General features: G+C 51.1%; 1 protein-coding gene across 1 annotated transcript in view; it reads right to left on the reverse strand.

Annotated features, from left to right (window-relative positions):
• Window positions 1–2,281: 2,281 nt before the first annotated feature.
• OLFM2 (olfactomedin 2) overlaps window positions 2,282–19,777 on the reverse strand; it is a 63,728-nt gene continuing 46,232 nt past the window's right edge. The window contains exons 2-6 of the mRNA XM_082621989.1: window positions 7,522–7,671; window positions 5,619–5,765; window positions 5,145–5,364; window positions 4,704–4,810; window positions 2,282–3,386 (exon numbers count right to left, since the gene is read on the reverse strand). Coding sequence (XP_082478115.1) covers window positions 2,709–3,386; window positions 4,704–4,810; window positions 5,145–5,364; window positions 5,619–5,765; window positions 7,522–7,671 — 1,302 coding nt within the window. The 3' untranslated portion in view covers window positions 2,282–2,708. The remainder of the gene's footprint in view (window positions 3,387–4,703; window positions 4,811–5,144; window positions 5,365–5,618; window positions 5,766–7,521; window positions 7,672–19,777) is intronic.

The raw sequence follows: 19,777 nt of genomic DNA on the forward strand, positions 1-19,777 counted from the left end.
ACAGAGTCCTAACCAATGGACCGCCAGGGAAGTCCCAGGGAAATTTTCTCTGTGTCACTCACTCCCTGTCACTTTGGGCATCTGTGTGTGTGTGTGTGTGTGTGTGTGTGTGTGCGCGCCCAAGCCTGCATGTGCCCATGTGACTAGTTGGCCTTAGGTGTTTGTCTGTCCTGTGTGACCCGGGGGTCCCCCCCCCCGGTCTGGGCGTGACCACCTGCCTTCATGGACCTCCCTCTTCCTTTATCTAGCTGTGCAGCGGCCAAAACCCAAAACAAAAGAACGTTGCTCCTTGGTAAACATGCCCCCAGAGCCCACTCAGCACGCGTGATTCACGAGCTGTGGCTTCTGTCACCTGCTCCACACCCCTCCTGCCCAGAAGGGAGGCCCTAAATCCCAGGCCTTCAGCGTGGTGAGAGTATAGCCTGTCACTGGTCTGGCACCTCCCGGCCCAAACTCGACCCAGGGGGCTGGTTTCCACTCTTTTGCCGTTTTCACCAGCTCAGGCTTCTGTGGCCACAGAGCAGGGCTAGAGCCAGTTACTTCAGCTCGGGGTAACATGGGTACTGCCACGGGATGGGCTACAAAGCTTCCCCGATGTAGCCAGATACACATCCACAAAAGGGGAAGTCAGGGTAAGCAATAGGCAGCCTAGGACACATGCAGATGACACGCAACCCTCACCTGCGTCGAGGAGCAGGGGGTTATTACTCCTTGCCAACCTTGGAACAAAAACCACCAACCCAAAAGTATAAGGAGGGCTGGGCCTGCCTCTGTGTGTGTGTGAAAGAGAGAAGGGGCGCCTGTGGGCATCTGTCTGATGCCCAATACAAATTGGAGGGATGGGGCGCGGATGTTCTAGGTGCCCTCGCCCTGTGCCTGTTTTTTGTTTGTGTGTTTGTTTTTTAAAAGCAGGTACAGAGCGAAGTGCCTCTCAAGGTGCTTATCCAGGAATCGATTCTCTTCAATGTCGAACTTGTTAATTTAAATGGAAATTAATTGCTTTTCTTGAAGATTTCTTTAAAAAATGGTTTTAAATGAATGCATTAGGCAGTCGCATTTATTATTCATTGGTTTCATCGGCAATACAGCCCCAGTGTCCCGAGTTCCCGGAGATGCCAGCACGGAGCGGAGATGATTTAATCAGGCCATTAATTAGAGACGGGGAGACAGGGAGGAGGGTTCCTCCCAGAGGAGCAAGTTTGGCCTCCGTGGCCTCAGCAGGGGCAGGCGGGGTGGGGGTGTTGTCTGGGCCGGCGGGCTGTTTGCACAATGTTTCTGCTAGAGATTTCAGGCGGGGCCGTGTGTTGGGGCGAACGCGGGGGTGGGGAGTGGTCAGCACTACCTTTGTTCCCGGCCACAGCTTCGGAGGCGACTGTCTTCCCCCATCTCCTTGCAGTCTGTCACCCAGGCTACCAAAGATCTGGCTAAAATAAAGCCTTCATTTTGTTTTTCCCCTTCTATGACCCCCTCCCACCCCACCTTAGTCACACTGCCAAGGTTCCTGAGGCCTTGGCCTCTGCTTACTTCAGTCTCTGCCCCACGCGCTCACACACCCCTTCCCTTCCTGTCTCTGATACTTGCTAGCTTTGCCCGTCTTTCCCCACCAGGAGCTCCAGTCCCCATGTAGGTCCCCACAACAGGGACTATCCCTGCCCAAGCCCAGGCACGGGGCGTGGGTGTGTCCAGCGGAAGGGCCCCCATGCACTTTCAGAATTGCTATCTTTTTTTAGCAGCTAACTCAGAACAGGTGCAACTCATACAAAATGATTTTGATGTTACAAAGAAAAAAGAGAAGAAAAGGGAAAAATTCTGTGTGCTACCCTCTCATACCCATATTCTTAAAAGCAGCCAAATTGTTAAAAACCCATTTTAAAAGTTGCCAGATGGGTCAGTGATGCACCTGTGTGATCAGTGAGTGAAAAAAAAACAAAAAAAAAACAGTGACTAAGAATATTCATTTGAGGCCAGTCTTCATCGTTGTGATAGAGTTCTTGGTTATTTGGATCATGTTGTTTGGATCAATTGAAACAACTTTGGATTGGGTATGCTCGCCTGTCTTCCCAAAGGGCTCGCCCTGCCAGGGCCCTCACCCACCCACCCCCCAGGCTGGGCTTACCTGCCCCTGTTCTCAAAGCTTGTGGCCTGGGACAAGGGGACCCAGCTGGGATGGGCCTCCAGGCTCACCCTCCACCTGGCCTCTTCTGCCCCTTCCAGACACACAGAGCAGCTGAAACATCAAATGTCAAAGGTCCCGTTTATTCCAGCAACCCGGAAAGAAAAAGTGTAAATAAAAAAAGAAACATCCATGCACTCAACTCCTTGGGTCGGGAGGAGGGGACGTGGAGCCAGGAGGAGGAGGACTGGGTGGGATGCAAAGGGGGAAGGGAGGCAGGGAAGAGAGACAGGCAGAGAGAGAGAGCTGGAGGGTCACATCGATCAAAAGATAGAGAGGCCTCAAGAAAAAGAAAGAGCGAAGTCTCAAAATCAATAGAGAAGAGACAATACTGAGAAAACGCACTGACAAATACAGAAGCAGAGAATGAAAGCTGGGCGCAAAGGTGGAAAGAGAAAAAACAGTACAGGAGGGGAGAGGGAGAGGGAGAGAGAGGGCAGGACAGAGACAGAAAGATAAACTTGGAAGGACCACAGGCGGAGTAGAAAGGGCTCCCGTGGCCCTCGTGTGGCTGCATGAGCCACGACGGCAGCCCCTAGGGGCCCCCTGCGGTGCTGATGACGTGGAAGAGGGTGACATTGTAGAGCACCTGGTGGCCATTGTTCCAGGTGTACAGGGCCCGCTCGCGGGGGTTGTAATCCAGCATGGAGATGTGGGAGTACTGGTTGTGGAAGGGCACGTCTGTGTACTCATAGCTGGACGTGTTGGTGAAGTAGGCGAAGTAGACCTTGGCCCCGGCCAGGTGGGAGTTGGTCACGTAGAGCACGCCACAGATCATGAAGGCCTCGCCGGCGCTGCGCTTGGGGTAGCCGGTGTCCCAGGACCGCACAACCTCGAGGGTGTGCGGGTCCAGCCGGCTGACCACGATGTTGCCTGCGTTCTGGTTGGTGGTGTACACGGCCCAGAGCCCACTCTCGTCCACCATGAAGTCCATGTCCGAGAAGCCACCCCAGGAGTAGGGGAAGGTGTTGTTGTAGCCGGCCCCAGGGAGGTTCCTCTGCACCAGCACAGAACGCGAGCGGAAGTGGTACTTGACCACCACGTTGCTCTGGTACTTGTTGTAGAACAGGGAGCCATTGTACACCACGTGGCCCGTGCCTGCCCACGGCTGGGGCAGCAGGTGCTGGATAAAGTTCTGGCCTTTGATGAAGTCTCCCAGAGTGCGGAACTCCAGGACCCGCCGGCCCTTGTAATAGCCATCCATGTACCAGACCTACAAGAGAGCCACTGGTCACGGGTGGACCACCACCAATGACCCAAAGGTCCCAGCAGCCACTCAGGAATCATGTGGCCATTAGGGATCAACAGTCACTAAGTGGTCATTACTCAGTCATGGGGTGTCCAGTGACCTTTCATGACCAGGCATCATCCCAGTGACTGGGATCATTTGGTCAGGGAGTGCTATTGGTCTCAGACAGTCAGAGGACAGTGCTTGATCCCCAAGAATCGGGGAAATGGCAGTCCCTGCTGACTCACTGGGCCTAGGAGTTCACTGGTCATTGGATATGGGATGGCTAGTGGTCATTAGGCTGCCCTTGGGTGGTAAGAGGTCACGTGAACCCATTGCCTGTGGGTAATTCCTGTAACCACGAGGTGACCGGCATGAACGTCAGCATCCTCTCGGTCAACAACTTTCGCTGTCACCATGGTGTCAGCATTTGTGAGTGCCCTTGCTCATGCTGGTTATCGGGCTAAGCATCCTAAAACCTGTAACGCTGATGTTATCATAACCACTTTGAAGATAAGGAAAATTGAGGCTCAGAGACATTAAGGAACCTGCCCAAGTTTCCCAGCTAAGAATTGGTGGAAGCGGGATATAACTCCAAGTCTGATTTCTTTTTTTTTTTTTTTTTTTGGTGCCTCGTGGCTTGTGAGATCTTAGTTCCCTGAGCAGGGACTGAACCCCTGCCCCAGCAGTGGAAGCACCAATCCTAACCACTGGACCACCAGGCAATTCCCCCCAAACCCAAGCTCGTAACCCCTTGGTTGAACCACCATGATGCCTGGGAGGCCAATGATCACAGTGGGGCAGTGGCTATTTGCTACCTCTGATCTATGACACTCAATGGCTGCCCAGTGACCAACATCCGTCACTAGGATAGTCACTAGGCAGTTAATAGATGGTTCCTGTGGATCAGAGGTGATAGGCAGTTGTGACCAAGGCGGCCACCAGAAGTTTAAAGGTCATTGAGTGGTGCCGGTAGGTCCTAGTCCTTGGGAAGGCACTGGTCACTGGTGGTTACTTTGAGGTCAGTGGTCACTGGGAGCTGGCCATTAGTACTAGTAACCATTAGTCTCTATACAGTCATTGGAGGTCAGCTGACGTATGGATTCACAGGGCTGGAAAGTTCTTGGTCACTTGGTGGTCGCTAGACAGTCAGGGGGAGGTCCAAGGGCCCTGGAGACCCTAAGACACTTCGGCCTACAAGATAATCATTGATGTGGAATCGCTTGGCACCTAGGGGCAGCCACAGGCTATGTCTCCTCCCCAGTATAGGCTCTGACCCCTGGCATGGGCCCAGTCACTCACCCGGCTATCCGCACTGGGGGCCATCGTGTCAGTCATCCAGGAGCCGAAGCGGGACCCCATGGCCCGAATGGTGATGGGGTTACTGACTCCCGTCAGCTTCCCACAGCCTGGGAGGCAGGAACAGGGGGGATGAGGGTGGAGAATGGGAAGAGCGCAAGGGAGGCAGGGCAAGGATGAGGTAGTGTGATCAAACTGCAGAGCTGGGAACAGGGGTGAGGAAGGATCCAGAAATCTGGTGCCAAGGGGGAGTTAGGTTGGGGGTGCGGGACTGGAAGTGTAGGGTCAGGAGCATTTCCAGCTTCTGGGTCTAGTTTTGGCCTTGGGTAGGGAGGTCAAGGGTCAAAGTTTTGAAGTTAGAGGTCAAAACCATGCCCTGGGCACACAGAGGGTTTGGGGGTTGGGTGTGGAGGCCAGGGGTCAAGATCAAGCATCAAAGCATACCCAGCTTCTGGGCACAGGCGTGGAGCCGGGCCTCCAGTGCCATCACCCGCTGCTGCAGGTCTTCGTAACCGTAGGCGCCCATCTCCTCCTGGATGGCTGCAAGGCTGCCGGAGAGATTCCTCACCTCCTCCCGCAGGCGCACAATGGTCCTCATGTCCGCCTTGTACTGCTCCAGGACCGAGCTCAGGGGCAACAGCTCCGTCATCCTGTCCTTCATCTCCTGCTCCCAAGGTGGAACCATTGCTGATCCCAACCCCTGACCAGTGACCCAGACCTGAGCCTAGCCTTCAACCCACAACTTCACCCCTTATATCTCTGATGCACACCTGGCCCTTGACATTCAGCCCACACTGGACCCTAGATCTGGGCCAGCCAACACTCAGTCCTTCCCAGATGTGACCCCCACTCTGGGAACTAATGGGCACCAATCCCAATGCTTCTCTTGACCTCTGACCTGAACCCAGAAGGACCCACCTGGAAGCTCTTGGCTGAGAGGGACCCGTCGGCCGCCCGGAGCCTCGCATCCAGGCTCCGCATGAGGGTCTCCATGCTTCGCACGTACTGGAGGTCACGGTACGTCCGCAACTCAAGGACCTCCATGGACTGGGAGACGTTCTGAACCTAGGAACTGGGAGGGTTAGGGAGAGCCACACTCCTGTCCCCGTCCCCGGGATGCCACAGACAAGACCTGGCGGGGCCAGAGGCCAAACACCCAACCAACCTTCTCCTCCCAACCTTATCAGCAACCTGACCTCCCAATGGCATGCCCAATCCATCCATTGGCTACTAGTCTGGCCACCACCACCTCCCTGTTCTCCCTGCCTCCACTCTCATCCCCATCGGTCAAGTCTCCACAGAGCAGACAGAGTTTTTTCTTTTTTCTTCTTTTTGTTTTTTTTTGGCCACACTGCGAGGCGTGTGGGATCTTAGTTCCCCAACCAGGGATCGAACCCAGGCCCCTTGCAGTGGAAGCACGGAGTCTTAACCACTGGACCACTGGGGAAGTCCCGAGAGGGAGTTTTTCAAAAGGAAGATTGGATCACCTTCCCCTGCAGACCCTGCGAGCTGGTCCTGCCCCTTTGCCTGCCTACGCGCCGTGTTCATCCACTGCAACCACCAGCCCAACTTCGCTCACATAGATTTGAAGCTTCTTCCGTCCTCAGGGCCTTTGCACTTGCTGATCTCCCTACCTGGAGTGCTGTACCCTTTGTCTTCGCCGCTGGCTGCGCCTCATCCTTCATGTCTCAACTCCAGCATCACCTCCTCAGAGTGGCCTTCCCTGATAACCCTGCCTTAAGCAGCCACTCACCCTCTCCCCCTTACGTGGTTATTTTCTTTCCAGCTATGACTACTACCTGGAACATTCTGATTCATCTGTCTCCTTTAGGTGGGATCCTCAGAGGCAGACCCAGTGTCTGGCTTGTCCACAGCTGAATGCTCAGTAAATACTAGATGCTCAATAAATTCCTTTAGGCTAAATGAGGGAACTGAAATTCCCCTTGCTCTGACCTCTCCTAATCCAGACTGAGGGCCCCCTAGCTCCCACCTCCACTTGGCTAAGTTGAGTTCCTCCCGGCCAAGGTGAACTCACAGGCAACACTGGATGATTGTTGAAATACACAGAATTTCCTGAACCCTTGTTCACGTGACACTTGGAAGTTCTCAGGAAGCCAAGAGCCTGATACCCATCCTGGACGCCACAAAACATTTTTACGGTCATCGTCAACAATCAGGGGACACCACATGGCCATTCTGCACTGTTGGGGAAAGCAGTTCCAGTGTCATGGGCAGGGCAGGATCCTACAGAGTTAATGGATGGAAGACTCCGGTGCCAACAAGGATGTCTTCTGTCCTCAGCTTCCTCCTCTACAGGATGGCGGTGGGAAGTTGCTAGTCACTTTCAACACCGACATCAGAGGTGACTAATGGGCAGTTCAGCTGGGTAGTGGCAAGGGACAGCAGTCGGCCTCTAAAGGGCACCGAAATACCCTTGGGAATGTATTGAATGGGGACCAGTTTATATCAACCACAGTCAGAAGGGGAAGGCATCTTTATGTAAGTCTCTTGGGATGGAGGGCGAGACCCTTCTTAGCAGGTGAGTCTGGCTGAGTGCGTGGTGGGGCCAGAGCTCACGCACCGAAGACTCAGATGCTGCCACTGGGGTTCTCCTTCCCCGTCCCCATACAGCGCTCAGCTTCTCCTCCAAAGAAAGCACTGAACAGATATTGACCGAAATATCCACCTGGAGGGGAGCCAGGTCATCCACCAGCTCTGAATAATCTGCATGGCTAGATCTGGCCCCGGCTGACCTGGATGGGGGCAGAGGGCAGGGTGGGAACTGGGAGATTTTTCACAAGGGAACCTGGAAGGTTCTTACCTTCTCCATCAGCTGCCGCAGTTCCCGGCTCCGGCCATCGCGGGAGCAGGTGCTCTGCGCGGGGATCACGGCCGTGCAGATGCATTTTCCGTCAGGAGCCTGGGCCGAGGTGTACAGCTGCCAGCCTTCCTCTGGGCTTTGGAAGAGGGTCTGTGGGGAGGTCAGGGTCAGAGAGTGGGAACCCAATGGGGGAATCACCCCATCACTCCTGGGAGAGAAAGGGGGCCCCGGAGAGATGACAGAGGTCTTTTGCTGGACCCTTGGAATGTGCCAGACCATGTGCTAAGTGCCAGACGTGTGTGATCTCAATCCCTCCTCCGGGAGCCCCATTTTACAGATGATAAGACTGAGGTATGAGGGGTGAAGGAACATGGCAAAGAATTGTGGGATTTGAGCCCTTCCAAAGAGGGGAATTCATTCTCTCAAAAGCACACGCATGCAACAATGCCTCCATAACCACCATTAGAACATAGACCCAGACTCCTACCGACCCTCAAACCTGAACCTTCCTCTCTGCTTCTCAACCCACAGTGACAGACGGGTTCTGGATATATCTTGGGGGCCACTAAGCACAACTCTACTATTGTCATTCCCCCTTCCACCAACCCCTGTTCCTGAGAAGAGGCAGGGTGATGGCCAAAGGGTGACAGACTCCTCACAGAGACCTCCAAGCCCTTGACTAGAAGGCATCACTTTTAGACTCCTCCTAAACTAAACTTCAAGTCAGTTGATGCTGCTCAGATAATTCAGGGATCAATTATGGCTGTGCTTTCCAAACCATGCTCCTTGGAACCCTGGCAATCTTACCAGGCATGCTGGGAAGAGGGTACTCCGAAGTCAAATATGTTTGTGCATTGCTGAGTGAAACGAGTTTCTTTCTTTTTTTCTTTTTTTTTTTTTGGCCACGCTGCATGGCTTGAGGGCTCTTAGTTCCCCAATCAGGGATCAAACCCGGGCCTTCAGCAGTGAAAGCACAGAGCCCCAACCACTGGGCCACCAGGGAATTCCTGAAACGAGTTTCTTTAATGCAGGACTTATCAGAACTTCTGAAATGCTCATGTTCATCAGGGAACTGATGCTGGTCGTTCAAGTTTTTAAGGGATGCGTGTGTCCTATGGCTCATGTTCATCAGAGCCATATTTTTCCAAAATTATTAGAAAATATCTAGTGAGTGCCTATTCTATGCCAGGCATGGGTCTGGGATAGGGTCTAGGAAGAGAGAGACGAAGAAAGCATATCGATTGCTGCCCATAGATGTGGAGGAGACAGACATGAACTAGGGAATTCTGCCATTACTTCTAGAACTATATGCTGCAGTGAATGCTATAAAGAAAGTACGGAGAGTAACAGACCCTCCCAGGCTGAGGGTCTCAGAGGAGGTGCCCCAGGGAAGGGACATGTAAGTTGAACTTGAGTGATGAGTGAGCCAGGAGAAGGGAAGAGAGGAAGGGACACTTCTGGCACACAAATTCTGACCAATATCTGGACGGATTGGAGAAACATTGTTCAAAAAGCATTGAATCCTCACTGGATGGGACATGTTGGGCCCCCAGATCAGGCCCCCTTGAGCTTCCCCAGAACGTACTGGAGTCAGTCACAAGTCCCAGTCTTTTTGTTTTTAATCAGGGCATGGTGGTCTCATATGTTCAACAAATATTTGTTAAACTCCTACTGTGTGTCAGGCTCTGTTCTGGATATTGAAAACATAGTAAACAAAACACAAACACAAAAGCTCCTCTAGGAGTTACATTAAAGTGGAGAGCAACAGAAATAAACAAATAACTTAACACCAAGTATTTAAAGGGTGATGAGTGTCATAGAGAGAAGTAAAGCAGGGAAGAAATGATGGAGGATGCTAGGGTTGGGGGGTGGTTAGGGATTGCAATTTTAGGGGCCCTGGGAAGGGCTTAATGAGAAGATGTCATTTGAGTAAAGACCTGAAGGAGGTGAGGGAGGAGCCATGAGAATATCTGGGGAAAGATGTTCCAGGCAGAGAGAACAGCAAGTGCAAAGGCCCTGAGGCCGGACCATGCCTGGTATGCTTGGGAAACATGGACGAGGCTAGTTCAGCTAGAACAGAGTCACCGAGGGAGAGATTGTGCGGGGGGTGGGGGAGATGAGGACAGGGATGGGACAGGACAGCATGTGCAGGGCCTTGTGGACCATGGGGAGGACACTGATTTTTGCTCTGAGTGAGGCAGGAGCCAAGGAGGGTTCTGTGCAGAGGATGGACAGGACCTGACTCAGGTGTTCACAAGCGCCCCCTGGCTGCTGTGGGGGGAACAGACTGTGGGTGTGAGGTGACAAGGGTGGGAAACCAGAGCAGAGGTGACTGCAAGAGTCCAGACAAGCCATGATGGGTGGAAACCGAGGAGATGGGAAGTAGAAGATGCTGGTCCTATCCAGAATGCATTCCTAAGACAGGGAAGAAAGTCTGATAAAACCCCAAGTGTTTTTCAGAGAAACAAAGCTTCACCATCATGGATCATTTGCACAGCCACTACTTATCACCCTGCAGAGGCTGTTCCCATGAGCTGTAGCAGAGATAAGCCAGGCTGTGAGTTATGAGCGATCCCAGAGACTCCAGCTGTTAGCCCACCTTTTTCTCTCCCACTCAATAAAGCCTTTTTTTTTTAGCTTATTGGAATGTGAGCAAGTGATATCACTGTACAGATGAGCTTGACTCGTCTGCTAATTTATAAGAAAAATAAATAAATAAACCATTCATAGACGCCACCTGAAACTATTGTAATTAGTCATTCTTTGAGCCTTATGTACACACTTCGGAGGTTGAGGGAACCCCCTCTTTACAAGTCCATGTTTCCCCGGCGGAGGAATGAAGTCACTCACCTTCCCAGGCTCCCTTGCACGCAGGCATGGTCCAGGTGGAGCCCACACTCCAGCCTTACTGCAGAGCGCCCAGGATCCCCCACTGCCAAGGGCTTCCTCGGGTGGTCCGAGCCCACCCCCGCCTTTGCACTGGGCAGGCAGAAGCACCTCCCACCCGGAAGTCTCCACGGAGTTCGTGATAAATACCAGCCCTCTCGCCTCTCCAGTGGGAGAACTCTGGGGTGCCTGCTGCCTGCAGTTTCCCAGAGGATCCCATGGGGATCTGTGGTCCAGGTGCCCACAGTGGCACCATTAGATTGCCCTGCCTGGGTTTCCTTCACTTCCCACCTCCCTTTCGCCACTGGTTCCTCCTGGGACCGCATCCCCGCTAAGTATTTGCACTCAGCTCCTCTCATCCAGCTCTGCTCTTGAAGAAGCCTGACCAAAACCAAGAAGGATGGCCTAAGACAAAAAGGGTGACCCAGAGCGGGAGGGATAACTTAGGAGGTTGGGATTAACATACACACACTACTCTATATAAAATAGATCATCGATAAGATCTGACTGTATACCACAGGGAACTCTATTCAATACTCTATAATAACCTGTATGGGAAAGGAATCTGAAAAAGAATAGATATATGTATATGTATAACTGAATCACTTTGCTGTACACCTGAAACTAACACCACATTGTAAATCAACTAAACTCCAGTATAAGATAAAAATTAAAAAAAAAAAAGTGATTCAGGAATGCGTTCACCTTTGGTTCTAGGAGAATGCAGAACTAGCTTCACCTTTTTTCATGACAAATACAGTTCTCAAAAAACAAAGACAAAAAAACCAAAACCATGAACTTGAGTCCAAACATCTCCATCTGTGCTCCCCTGGCTCTGATCCCCAAGCAATTTGGATAGAACCCCCCGAAGATTCTCATTTGTGCAGAGACAAAGCAGCCCGGTTCAACATAATTAACATCCCCTTCCTACATTCTGTAGCGTGTCCTTTGAAGCAAGCAAGCCATTTTCTCTCAACACACGAAATATTGAATTGTAAAAGAGAAGCAAGATTTAAGTGGCGCAGAGAGAAGGCCTCCACGGCTTTCCTAAAATAATTGTCTGCGTTGGACGCACCTCGCTGGAGTGTTCTCTGCAGCAGCGTAATTAAACGCTCGGGGTTTGGCTGCCAGATCTCAGCACGGCAAAGAGCCTGAGTTTCACCCATCGGGTTCAAGTTCAAATACACAGTCAATTCATGTCCTTGGGAACCTACTGGAATGTCCTGGAAGGCTCCGTGTTTGACAGTCCAAAGGCCAGCTCTCCCAGACTGGGTTTATCTTCAAACCAAAGTCACAAATTCTCAGAGGTCACAGTCCTAGGGATAGAGAACGCCTATAACTAAGGGAAATGTTTATAACAGCAGGTGTGAGAGCCGCGGAGCTCTCCCAGTACAGACACTTCTGATCTGGTGGCCTGTCTCACCTCACATGTATATATGTCCATGCCACTCTCTCACTTTGTCACAGCTTACCGTTCCTCCTCCCCGTGTCCTCAAGTCCATTCTCTAGTAGGCCTGTGTCTTTATTCCTGTCCTGCCCCTAGATTCTTCATGACCTTTTTTTCTTTTTTTCTTAGATTCCATATATATGTGTTAGCATACGGTATCTGTCTTTCTCTTTCTGAGTTACTTCACTCTGTATGACAGACTCTAGGTCCATCCACCTCACTACAAATAACTCAATTTCGTTTCTTTTTATGGCTGAGTAATATTCCATTGTATATATGTGCCACATCTTCTTTATCCATTCATCTGTCAGTGGACACTTAGGTTGCTTCCATGTCCTGGCTATTGTACATAGAGCTGCAATGAACATTTTGGTACATGACTCTTTTTGAATTATGGTTTTCTCAGGGTGTATGCCCAGTAGTGGGATGGCTGGGTCATATGGTAGTTCTCTTTGTAGTTTTTTAAGGAACCTCCATACTGTTCTCCATAGTGGCTGGGATTTTTCAAATGCTTTCACCCAGGCTGCTGCCCCGATTAAGCAGCAGTCTCTGTAACAGGTCCAGGATCGACTGAGTACAGGACACGCAGGAGAAGTTTTTCTAGCTCTCGCGTCCGGGATCATCAGCTCAGCCTACAGCTCCGTCACCTACGTCTTGGTTCAGAAAACAATTCTTGGTTCTTCCGGGGGCCGAGGGATTGCTACAGGATCCCAGGGGCAGCCAACCATTGAGCACTGGCTATTGGGGATTAGCAAACAGGAACAGAGCAAGCAGCTGCCTCTTAATAAGTCAAGGATATTATTGCATTTGAGGCGGAATAATTTAATCAGGAAGCAGAAGTGGCTTGGGGCTCGTATATTTATTTGTTGGCTGCCTTGTTCCAGAGAGAACTGCAAGTGGTTTACAAGGATATGTAAAATACCACACGATAGCTCCAGTTAAATAGGAGAGCAGGAATTAGATATTTCTGGAGGGCGGTCTGCCAATCCAGAGCTGAAGCCTTAAGGTTTCTGCATTTGTATTTTTTTTTTTTTTTTTTTTTTTTTTGCTGTATGCGGGCCTCTCCCTGCTGTGGACTCTCCCTTTGCGGAGCACAGGCTCCGGACGCGCAGGCTCAGCGGCCATGGCTCACGGGCCCAGCCGCTCCGCAGCATGTGGGATCTTCCCGAACTGGGGCACGAACCCGTGTCCCCTGCATCGGCAGGCGGACTCTCAACCACTGCGCCACCAGGGAAGCCCTCTGCATTTGTATTTAACGCAGCCAATCTGAGTCTAAGAATTTAGCCCAAGGAAATCATGTGACAAGCACTCAATTGCTACAAGAATGCTCATTAAACTGCTGTCTAAAATTGGACAACTGGAATTTTTTCCCCTCCAGTCGTTTGCCAGTAGGGGCATTGATTTTAAAACTCTACAGCAGGGAATACTATGCAGCCATTAAAATCAGAGACTAGCAGGGATTTTTATCCCCATCTTCAAATTTACCTTCTAAGTTTTCTACAATAAACACGTATTGTTCTTGTGAAGTTCTTTTTCAGTCCGTTTAAAGTTTTGTGGGGGGTTTGGGGGTTTTTTTTGCAAGGAAGAGAGAGAAAAAGTGGGGACATAGAGCCAGAAGTGAGGCTAAGAAAAACCCATCCCTTAAAAACTTGAACAACCAGCATATGGTTGGGCCATAAATTTGGCTTCAAGCTCCTTAGCCGCCAACTCAAAAAGGGAAAGCTGGTCATTTATGCGGCTCCCAGTGTCCTGAAACAAAAACACACCAGATGCTCAGGAGAAAACTTAACTATTTTTAGTACCAAGAACAGGCAAGGATCTCTCCCACGGTCCTCCCAAAAAGGAGTCCGTGTGATGTCACCAGCATCTTTCCAGACAACATCCTTACAATGGAAATGACTCGTTTCTTCTGGATGTTCCTTCTTCCTACTCAGCTGCTAGAGTAGAGCCAGGCGGTTAAGAGCAGGGTCTGAGGGTCAGGCTGCCTGGGTTGATGTCCTGGCTTGGCCACTCACTTGCTGTGTGAGTTGTTTAACCTCCCTGTGTCTCCTTGTCCTCATCTGTAAATTGGACACGATAATTTATACCCACCTCACAGCGTTGCTGGGAAGCTTGAACGAGTCAATACTATACATGTGAGAGGGGACTTCCCTGGTGGTCAAGTGGTTAAGATTCCACGTTCCCAATGCAGGGGGCACGGGTTCAATCCCTGGGTGGGGAATTAAGATCCTGCATGCTGCATGGCGTGGCCAAAAAAAAAAAAAAAATACTATACTTGTGAGCAATTAGAACAGTCATCAGCATGTAGTAAGTGCTACAGAAGCGTTTGCTATTGTTATTATTATAATCCTCATGATGCTCTAAAGCCAATTTCATAACTTCCTGAAGTCAAAATGGTTTGAATTTGATGCGGGCACTGAACTGAGATGATCTGGAAGAATGGGTGAAAGTCCATTGGATTTGGGGCTGAGAATGCAAGATGATGAGAAGTCACAGCCGGATGGCAGTGAGAGAGAGAAAGAGAGACAGGGAGAGACAGGGTGTCGAGTCCTACCAAAGACAGACATAGACGTTGCTCCATCCTGCTCGCCACGTGACTCGGCCAGTTCAGTTTCTGGTCCTAGTTACATCTCCCTGATGTAATTTGGTGGAGGGGAGTCCTGTTTCAGTGTAACAGGCAATCAACAAAGCTCATGGGACTTCCCTGGCGATCCAGTGGTTAAGACTCCGCACTTCCACTGCATGGGGCGCGGGTTCAATCCCGTAGGGGAACTAAGATCCCACGTGCCATGCGGTCCAGCCAAAACAAAACAAAACAAAACCAAAGAACAACAACAAAAAACAACAATGAAACCCCAAGGCTCACACGGCCGTGTTCTCTGTGGCCCATCCTCTAGGCATCCTCCTCTTCCTGGAACACACCATGCTTTTTCCCACCTTCAGGTCTTTGCACTGGCTGGTCCCTCTGCCATCAAAACTCTTGCCCCATCTCATGGCTGGGCTAACTCTTCCCCATTTCTAGGGCTCAAGCATAAATGTCTCTTGCAAAAGCAGCCTCCACTGTCCCTTGCCCATGTTACCCACTTCTCAATGCATCCTGTGCTTTTTTCCCCTAATACTTGTATTTCTTACTGTATGTCAAGCCTTGTTCTAAGCACTTTGCATGCTTTAACTGATGGAGTTCTCACCATGGCACTAGGAAGCAGGCACTGTCATTATCCACCTTTGAGAGGTGAAGAAAACTAGGGGAGAGAGGGCTCAAATCTCTTGCCCAGAGCTTCACAGTCTATAAGTGGTGGAGCTGGGATTTGAACACAGGCCACATGGCTCCACAGTCTACACCACCATGCTGCACCTCCCCTGTTCTCCTTCAAGCCCTGATCACAATGGCCATTGGGACCTCTTGGGTGTGACCACTGGCTCAAAGCCTGCTTCCGCCCCCCGGACGGGAAAAAGCATGGGAAAGGGGAGTTCTGTCTGCTTTGCTCATTGCTGAATCCCCCAGGCCTGCATGGTGAATGTTTGTTGAATAAGTAGATGCTGATGGGCAAACAGCCCATCACGGATTCACCATGCATTTCCCCTCCACCATCAAATCGGTTTCCGTCTGTCCCAGGGAGGGACTGTCTGAGATCAAGTTGCAGATCATCTGAGACAGGCACAGAGGCCGGCGGCGGCTTCCCTCAGACTGCAGGGACGGCAGAAAGGCGTGATGAATGATCAGGGACATACCTATCTGCCACGCCTCAGCCATGACGGGGCCTGAGTCCCTTTGGAGGGCTTGAGATAATAGCAGGCTGCTCCTGTTACACCTAACAGTATTGGGCAAATCCCCGCTGAGTGATAAGCTTGACAGGCTTTAAAGAAGACATCAGCTCACCACCGGTGCCGAGATGGAGAACCAGAGCCTCCCTCAGTCTGAGCAGCTGGGGCTTGGCCTGTGAGAGTCCGTGGCCGGGGGAGGGGCTGGGATGGGATGAGGGGGGGCGACTGTGAGTTCATTCATTCATGCATTCTTTTTTTTTGGCCACACCCTGTGGCTTGCAGGATCCTAGTTCCCCCACCAGGGATTGAATCCAAGCCCTCGGCAGGGAAAGCACTGAGTCCCAACACCTGGACCGCCAGGGAATTCCCGATTCATTTATTCATTCGTTCCCTTCCAATGCAGATAAGCCATCTTGCCCTGAGAGGCTATTCAGGCTGGCATACACCACCTCTCACCCTCTGAAGCCAGCCAAGCCATGGCAGAAGACCCCCATTGTCCCTTGGGCCCCGGTCCAGACATACATTCCCGGATGTCTTAGGCTCTGCCATTACAGTGCCAACGTGGACCAAAATGAATGAAATAGACTCCCTTGGGAAAGATGGGAAGAGACACAGGCCCCTGAATTTGACTGACTGCCCTCCCTGGGGTCCTTCTCCCTGGAGGAGGCTTGCCTTGTGCAAGAATTTACAAACGCAGTCCATTCCCTTGCAGTGTGGCCCAGACTGTCGGAAACACCGTGGATGCCCACAGACAGCCCTAAGGGTAGGGCTGATGGACAGAGGTCTGCATCCAGGCTACAACACGAAGGCCACTCCAGTCATCAGACCAGTTTGCTTTGAGAAAGGACAAGTTCCTGCCCGTCCCCAGCACTCAATAACACCCCATTTGAGGAGACCCCTCAGGGAAGAAAGAAACCCTCACTCGAGTCTCCTGAATCTCACCAGCCTACATTCAGATTCCCAATGACTTCTGAGCTCTTTATCACCCCAGGGCCTTTGAACATGCTGTTCACCCCCACAGTCATCCAGGTGAGCCATGATGAGGGCTTGCACCAGGGTAGATGGAATGGGGACAGCAAATGGGTAGATTCCTATGTTTTAAAGGCAGAGCCCGGTACTTCCCTGGTGGTCCAGTGGTTAAGACTCCGCGCTGCCACTGCAGGGGGCACAGGTTTGATCCTTGGTTGGGGAACTAAGATCCCATATGCCTCACGGCACAGCTAAATAAATAAATAAATATAAAGGCAGAGCCCACCGGATTTGAGGGACTAGATGTGGGGCGGAAGGGAAAGAGGGGAGTTGAGGATGAGTCCAACTTTCGGGGCCCAAGCAATGGAGTGCATGGATGGGGGATACCATTTACTGAGCTGAAAAAGGCTGGAGGAGGAGCCCATGTGGAGTGGGGCAGGGAGGAAAATTAGAGGCGGGATGAAAATCAAGAGTCCAGCCTGAAGGCATGTTCCATTTATGCTGCTTGTGACCACCTCCAAGTGGAAATATCAAGTAGAGGAGGGAGAGGAGAGAGGGTTTGGCTAGAGATACATATTTGGGTGCCCTCAGCAGAGAGATGGGATTAAAAGCCATGAGAAGCCTCTCCTACTGGTTTTTATTTTTATTTTTTAATTTTTTTTTCTGCCGTACGCAGGCCTCTCACTGCTGTGGCCTCTCCCGTTGCGGAGCACAGGCTCTGAACACGCAGGCTCAGCGGCCATGGCTCACGAGCCCAGCCGCTCCGCGGCATGTGGGATCTTCCCAGACCGGGGCACGAACCCGTGTCCCCTGCATCGGCAGGTGGACTCTCAACCACTGTGCCACCAGGGAAGCCCTGGTTTTTTATTTTATTTAACACTTATAGAGTGCTCTTTGCTATAGACTGTTTCTGTCTCCCCAGAATTCATATGTTGAAAACTAATCCCCAATGTGATGGTATTTTGGGGTGGGGTCTTTGGGAGTCGGATTAGTGCCCTTATAAGACACCCCAGGGAGCTCCCTGAACCCTTCTGCCACGTGAGAACACAGCAAAAAGACATCGTCTATGAAAAAGGAATCTGGTTCTCACCGGGCACTGAATCTGCCAGCACCTTGATCTTGGACTTCCCAGCCTCCAGAACTGTGAGAAATAAATGTTATTTTTTAAGCCACCCCGTCTACAGTATTTTTGTTATAGCAGCCTGAATGAACTAAGATGCTCTTCTAAGCTGCTTTACAAATTTTAAATCCTTGTAGCCTCCCCTCTCCCAATGAGGTATGTACTAACATTAGCTCCATTTTTACGGATGGAAAAACTGAGGCAGAGAGAGGAAAGTTAGTTGCCCAAACTCACAGAGCAAGTGTCTGAGCTGGAATTTGGACCCCAGCCTGTGAGACTCTCAAGTCCTCACTCTTAGCCGCTATGTTCATGGGAGAAGACTCTCTCCATGGAAGCTTGGCTTCAAGCCTTGCATCCACTGATCCATTCTCCCCAGAGAAGCCAGAGCCAGCTTTCAAAGTGTCACCCCCGGGCTTCCCTGGTGGCGCAGTGGTTAAGAATCCGCCCGCCAATGCAGGGGACACGGGTTCGAGCCCTGGTCTGGGAAGATCCCACATGCCGCAGAGCAACTAAGCCTGTGCACCACAACTACTGAGCTCACACACTGCAACTACTGAAGCCCGTGCGCCTAGAGCCCGTGTTCCGCAACAAGAGAAGCCACCGCAATGAGAAGCCCGCTCACTGCAAGGAAGAGTAGCCTCTGCTCGCCGCAACTAGAGAAAGCAGCGCACAGCAACGAAGAACCAAAGCAGCCAAAAATAAATAAGTTTACTAAGAGTCACCCCCCCATGGCCCCCAGTGCCCTCAGTATGAAGCCCAAATGCCACCTGGACGCACTCACCAGTCCTGCCCACTTGGGTACGGCTGAATTCTCAGCCTCACCGCTTACTTGTCTTCACCCACATACAGCTGTTTCAGTTCCCCTTTCTGCCTTTGCATCTTTGTCCGTGCTGTGTTCTTTGCTTAGGACACTCTCCCTCTCCTCCTTCACATGGGGAAAATCTGCTCAGGTCTCAGCAGAGTGGGGTGTTCTGGTTCCAGGATGGACCCCTCCCTTAAATGGTCCCCATTCCGCACCCCCTCACACACACACCCATACACACACAGAGTCCTGACAGTGGGATACAGCAGTTCTATGCAAAGGAAAGTCCTTTAGCATCGTAACAATGACAGTAGTTGTAATAATAATAATTATCCTCCTTCTCATCAATAACAACTAACATTTATGGAGCATATCCTGTAAGCCAGGCTCTATTCTAAGGGCTTTGCAGCTCGTTTCTCACCAATCCTCAGAAGAACCCTACGAGGTCGAACCCATAATACACGTCCAAATCCTGGATCTGCCACTTCCTCTTTGTGAGTTTCTAAGCAGATCCCTTTGCCTCTTTCATTTGTAAAATGGGAACCAAAACCATCCCTTCCCCTTCCTGCCTGGTCCCCCCATATGCGCACACACACTGAAGTGTAAGCTGCCTGATGGCTGAATTTTCATCCTTTCCTTCCCCTGCTCTGCTGCATACGGTTGGGAACTACAGCTCTCACACTCCTTTGCTTTCAGAAAGGTTCAGCCAATGGGAGGCACTCGTGGAGGATATGAGGGCAGGACCAGGGGAGAAGCAGCGGTATTTCCCTGCTTTCTCTGCCTCCTGTGCTCCAGCATTGGTTCCGTGGCTTCAGCTCCCACTGGGAATCCCAGGCCTGGGCTCTGTTTATACCACCTCTTCTATCCACCACCCCACAACCACCCGTCCTAGGGGAATAAATGCTCTCAGCTGTTGCTAATCTCTGGGTTTCGTTTCCATCTCTGTTTAGTTTTTCATCTCTTCCATCATCTTTGTAACCAATCCCCTGAACTAAAATCCCCGAAAGCCCTAGAAGAGTTGTTTCTCTAGTCAGCCTCTGAAGGGTATAGTAACTGCTCAGTAAATACTGTGCATGAACAGCCAGCTGTAGATCTTATCACACAGGCTGCTTCAGTCCAAATTCTGATCTACTCCTTCCTGTGTGACCTTGGGCAAGTAGCTTAACCCCTCTGTGGCTTTCTTAACCTCTCCATTTCCTCATCTAAAAGTTGGGATAATAACGGCCAGGCTTCACAGGGTTCTTGTGAAAATGATGAATTGGTACAT

Source organism: Mesoplodon mirus (assembly GCF_964341445.2).
Source record: "Mesoplodon mirus genome assembly, chromosome: 5".
NCBI lineage: Eukaryota > Metazoa > Chordata > Mammalia > Artiodactyla > Ziphiidae > Mesoplodon > Mesoplodon mirus.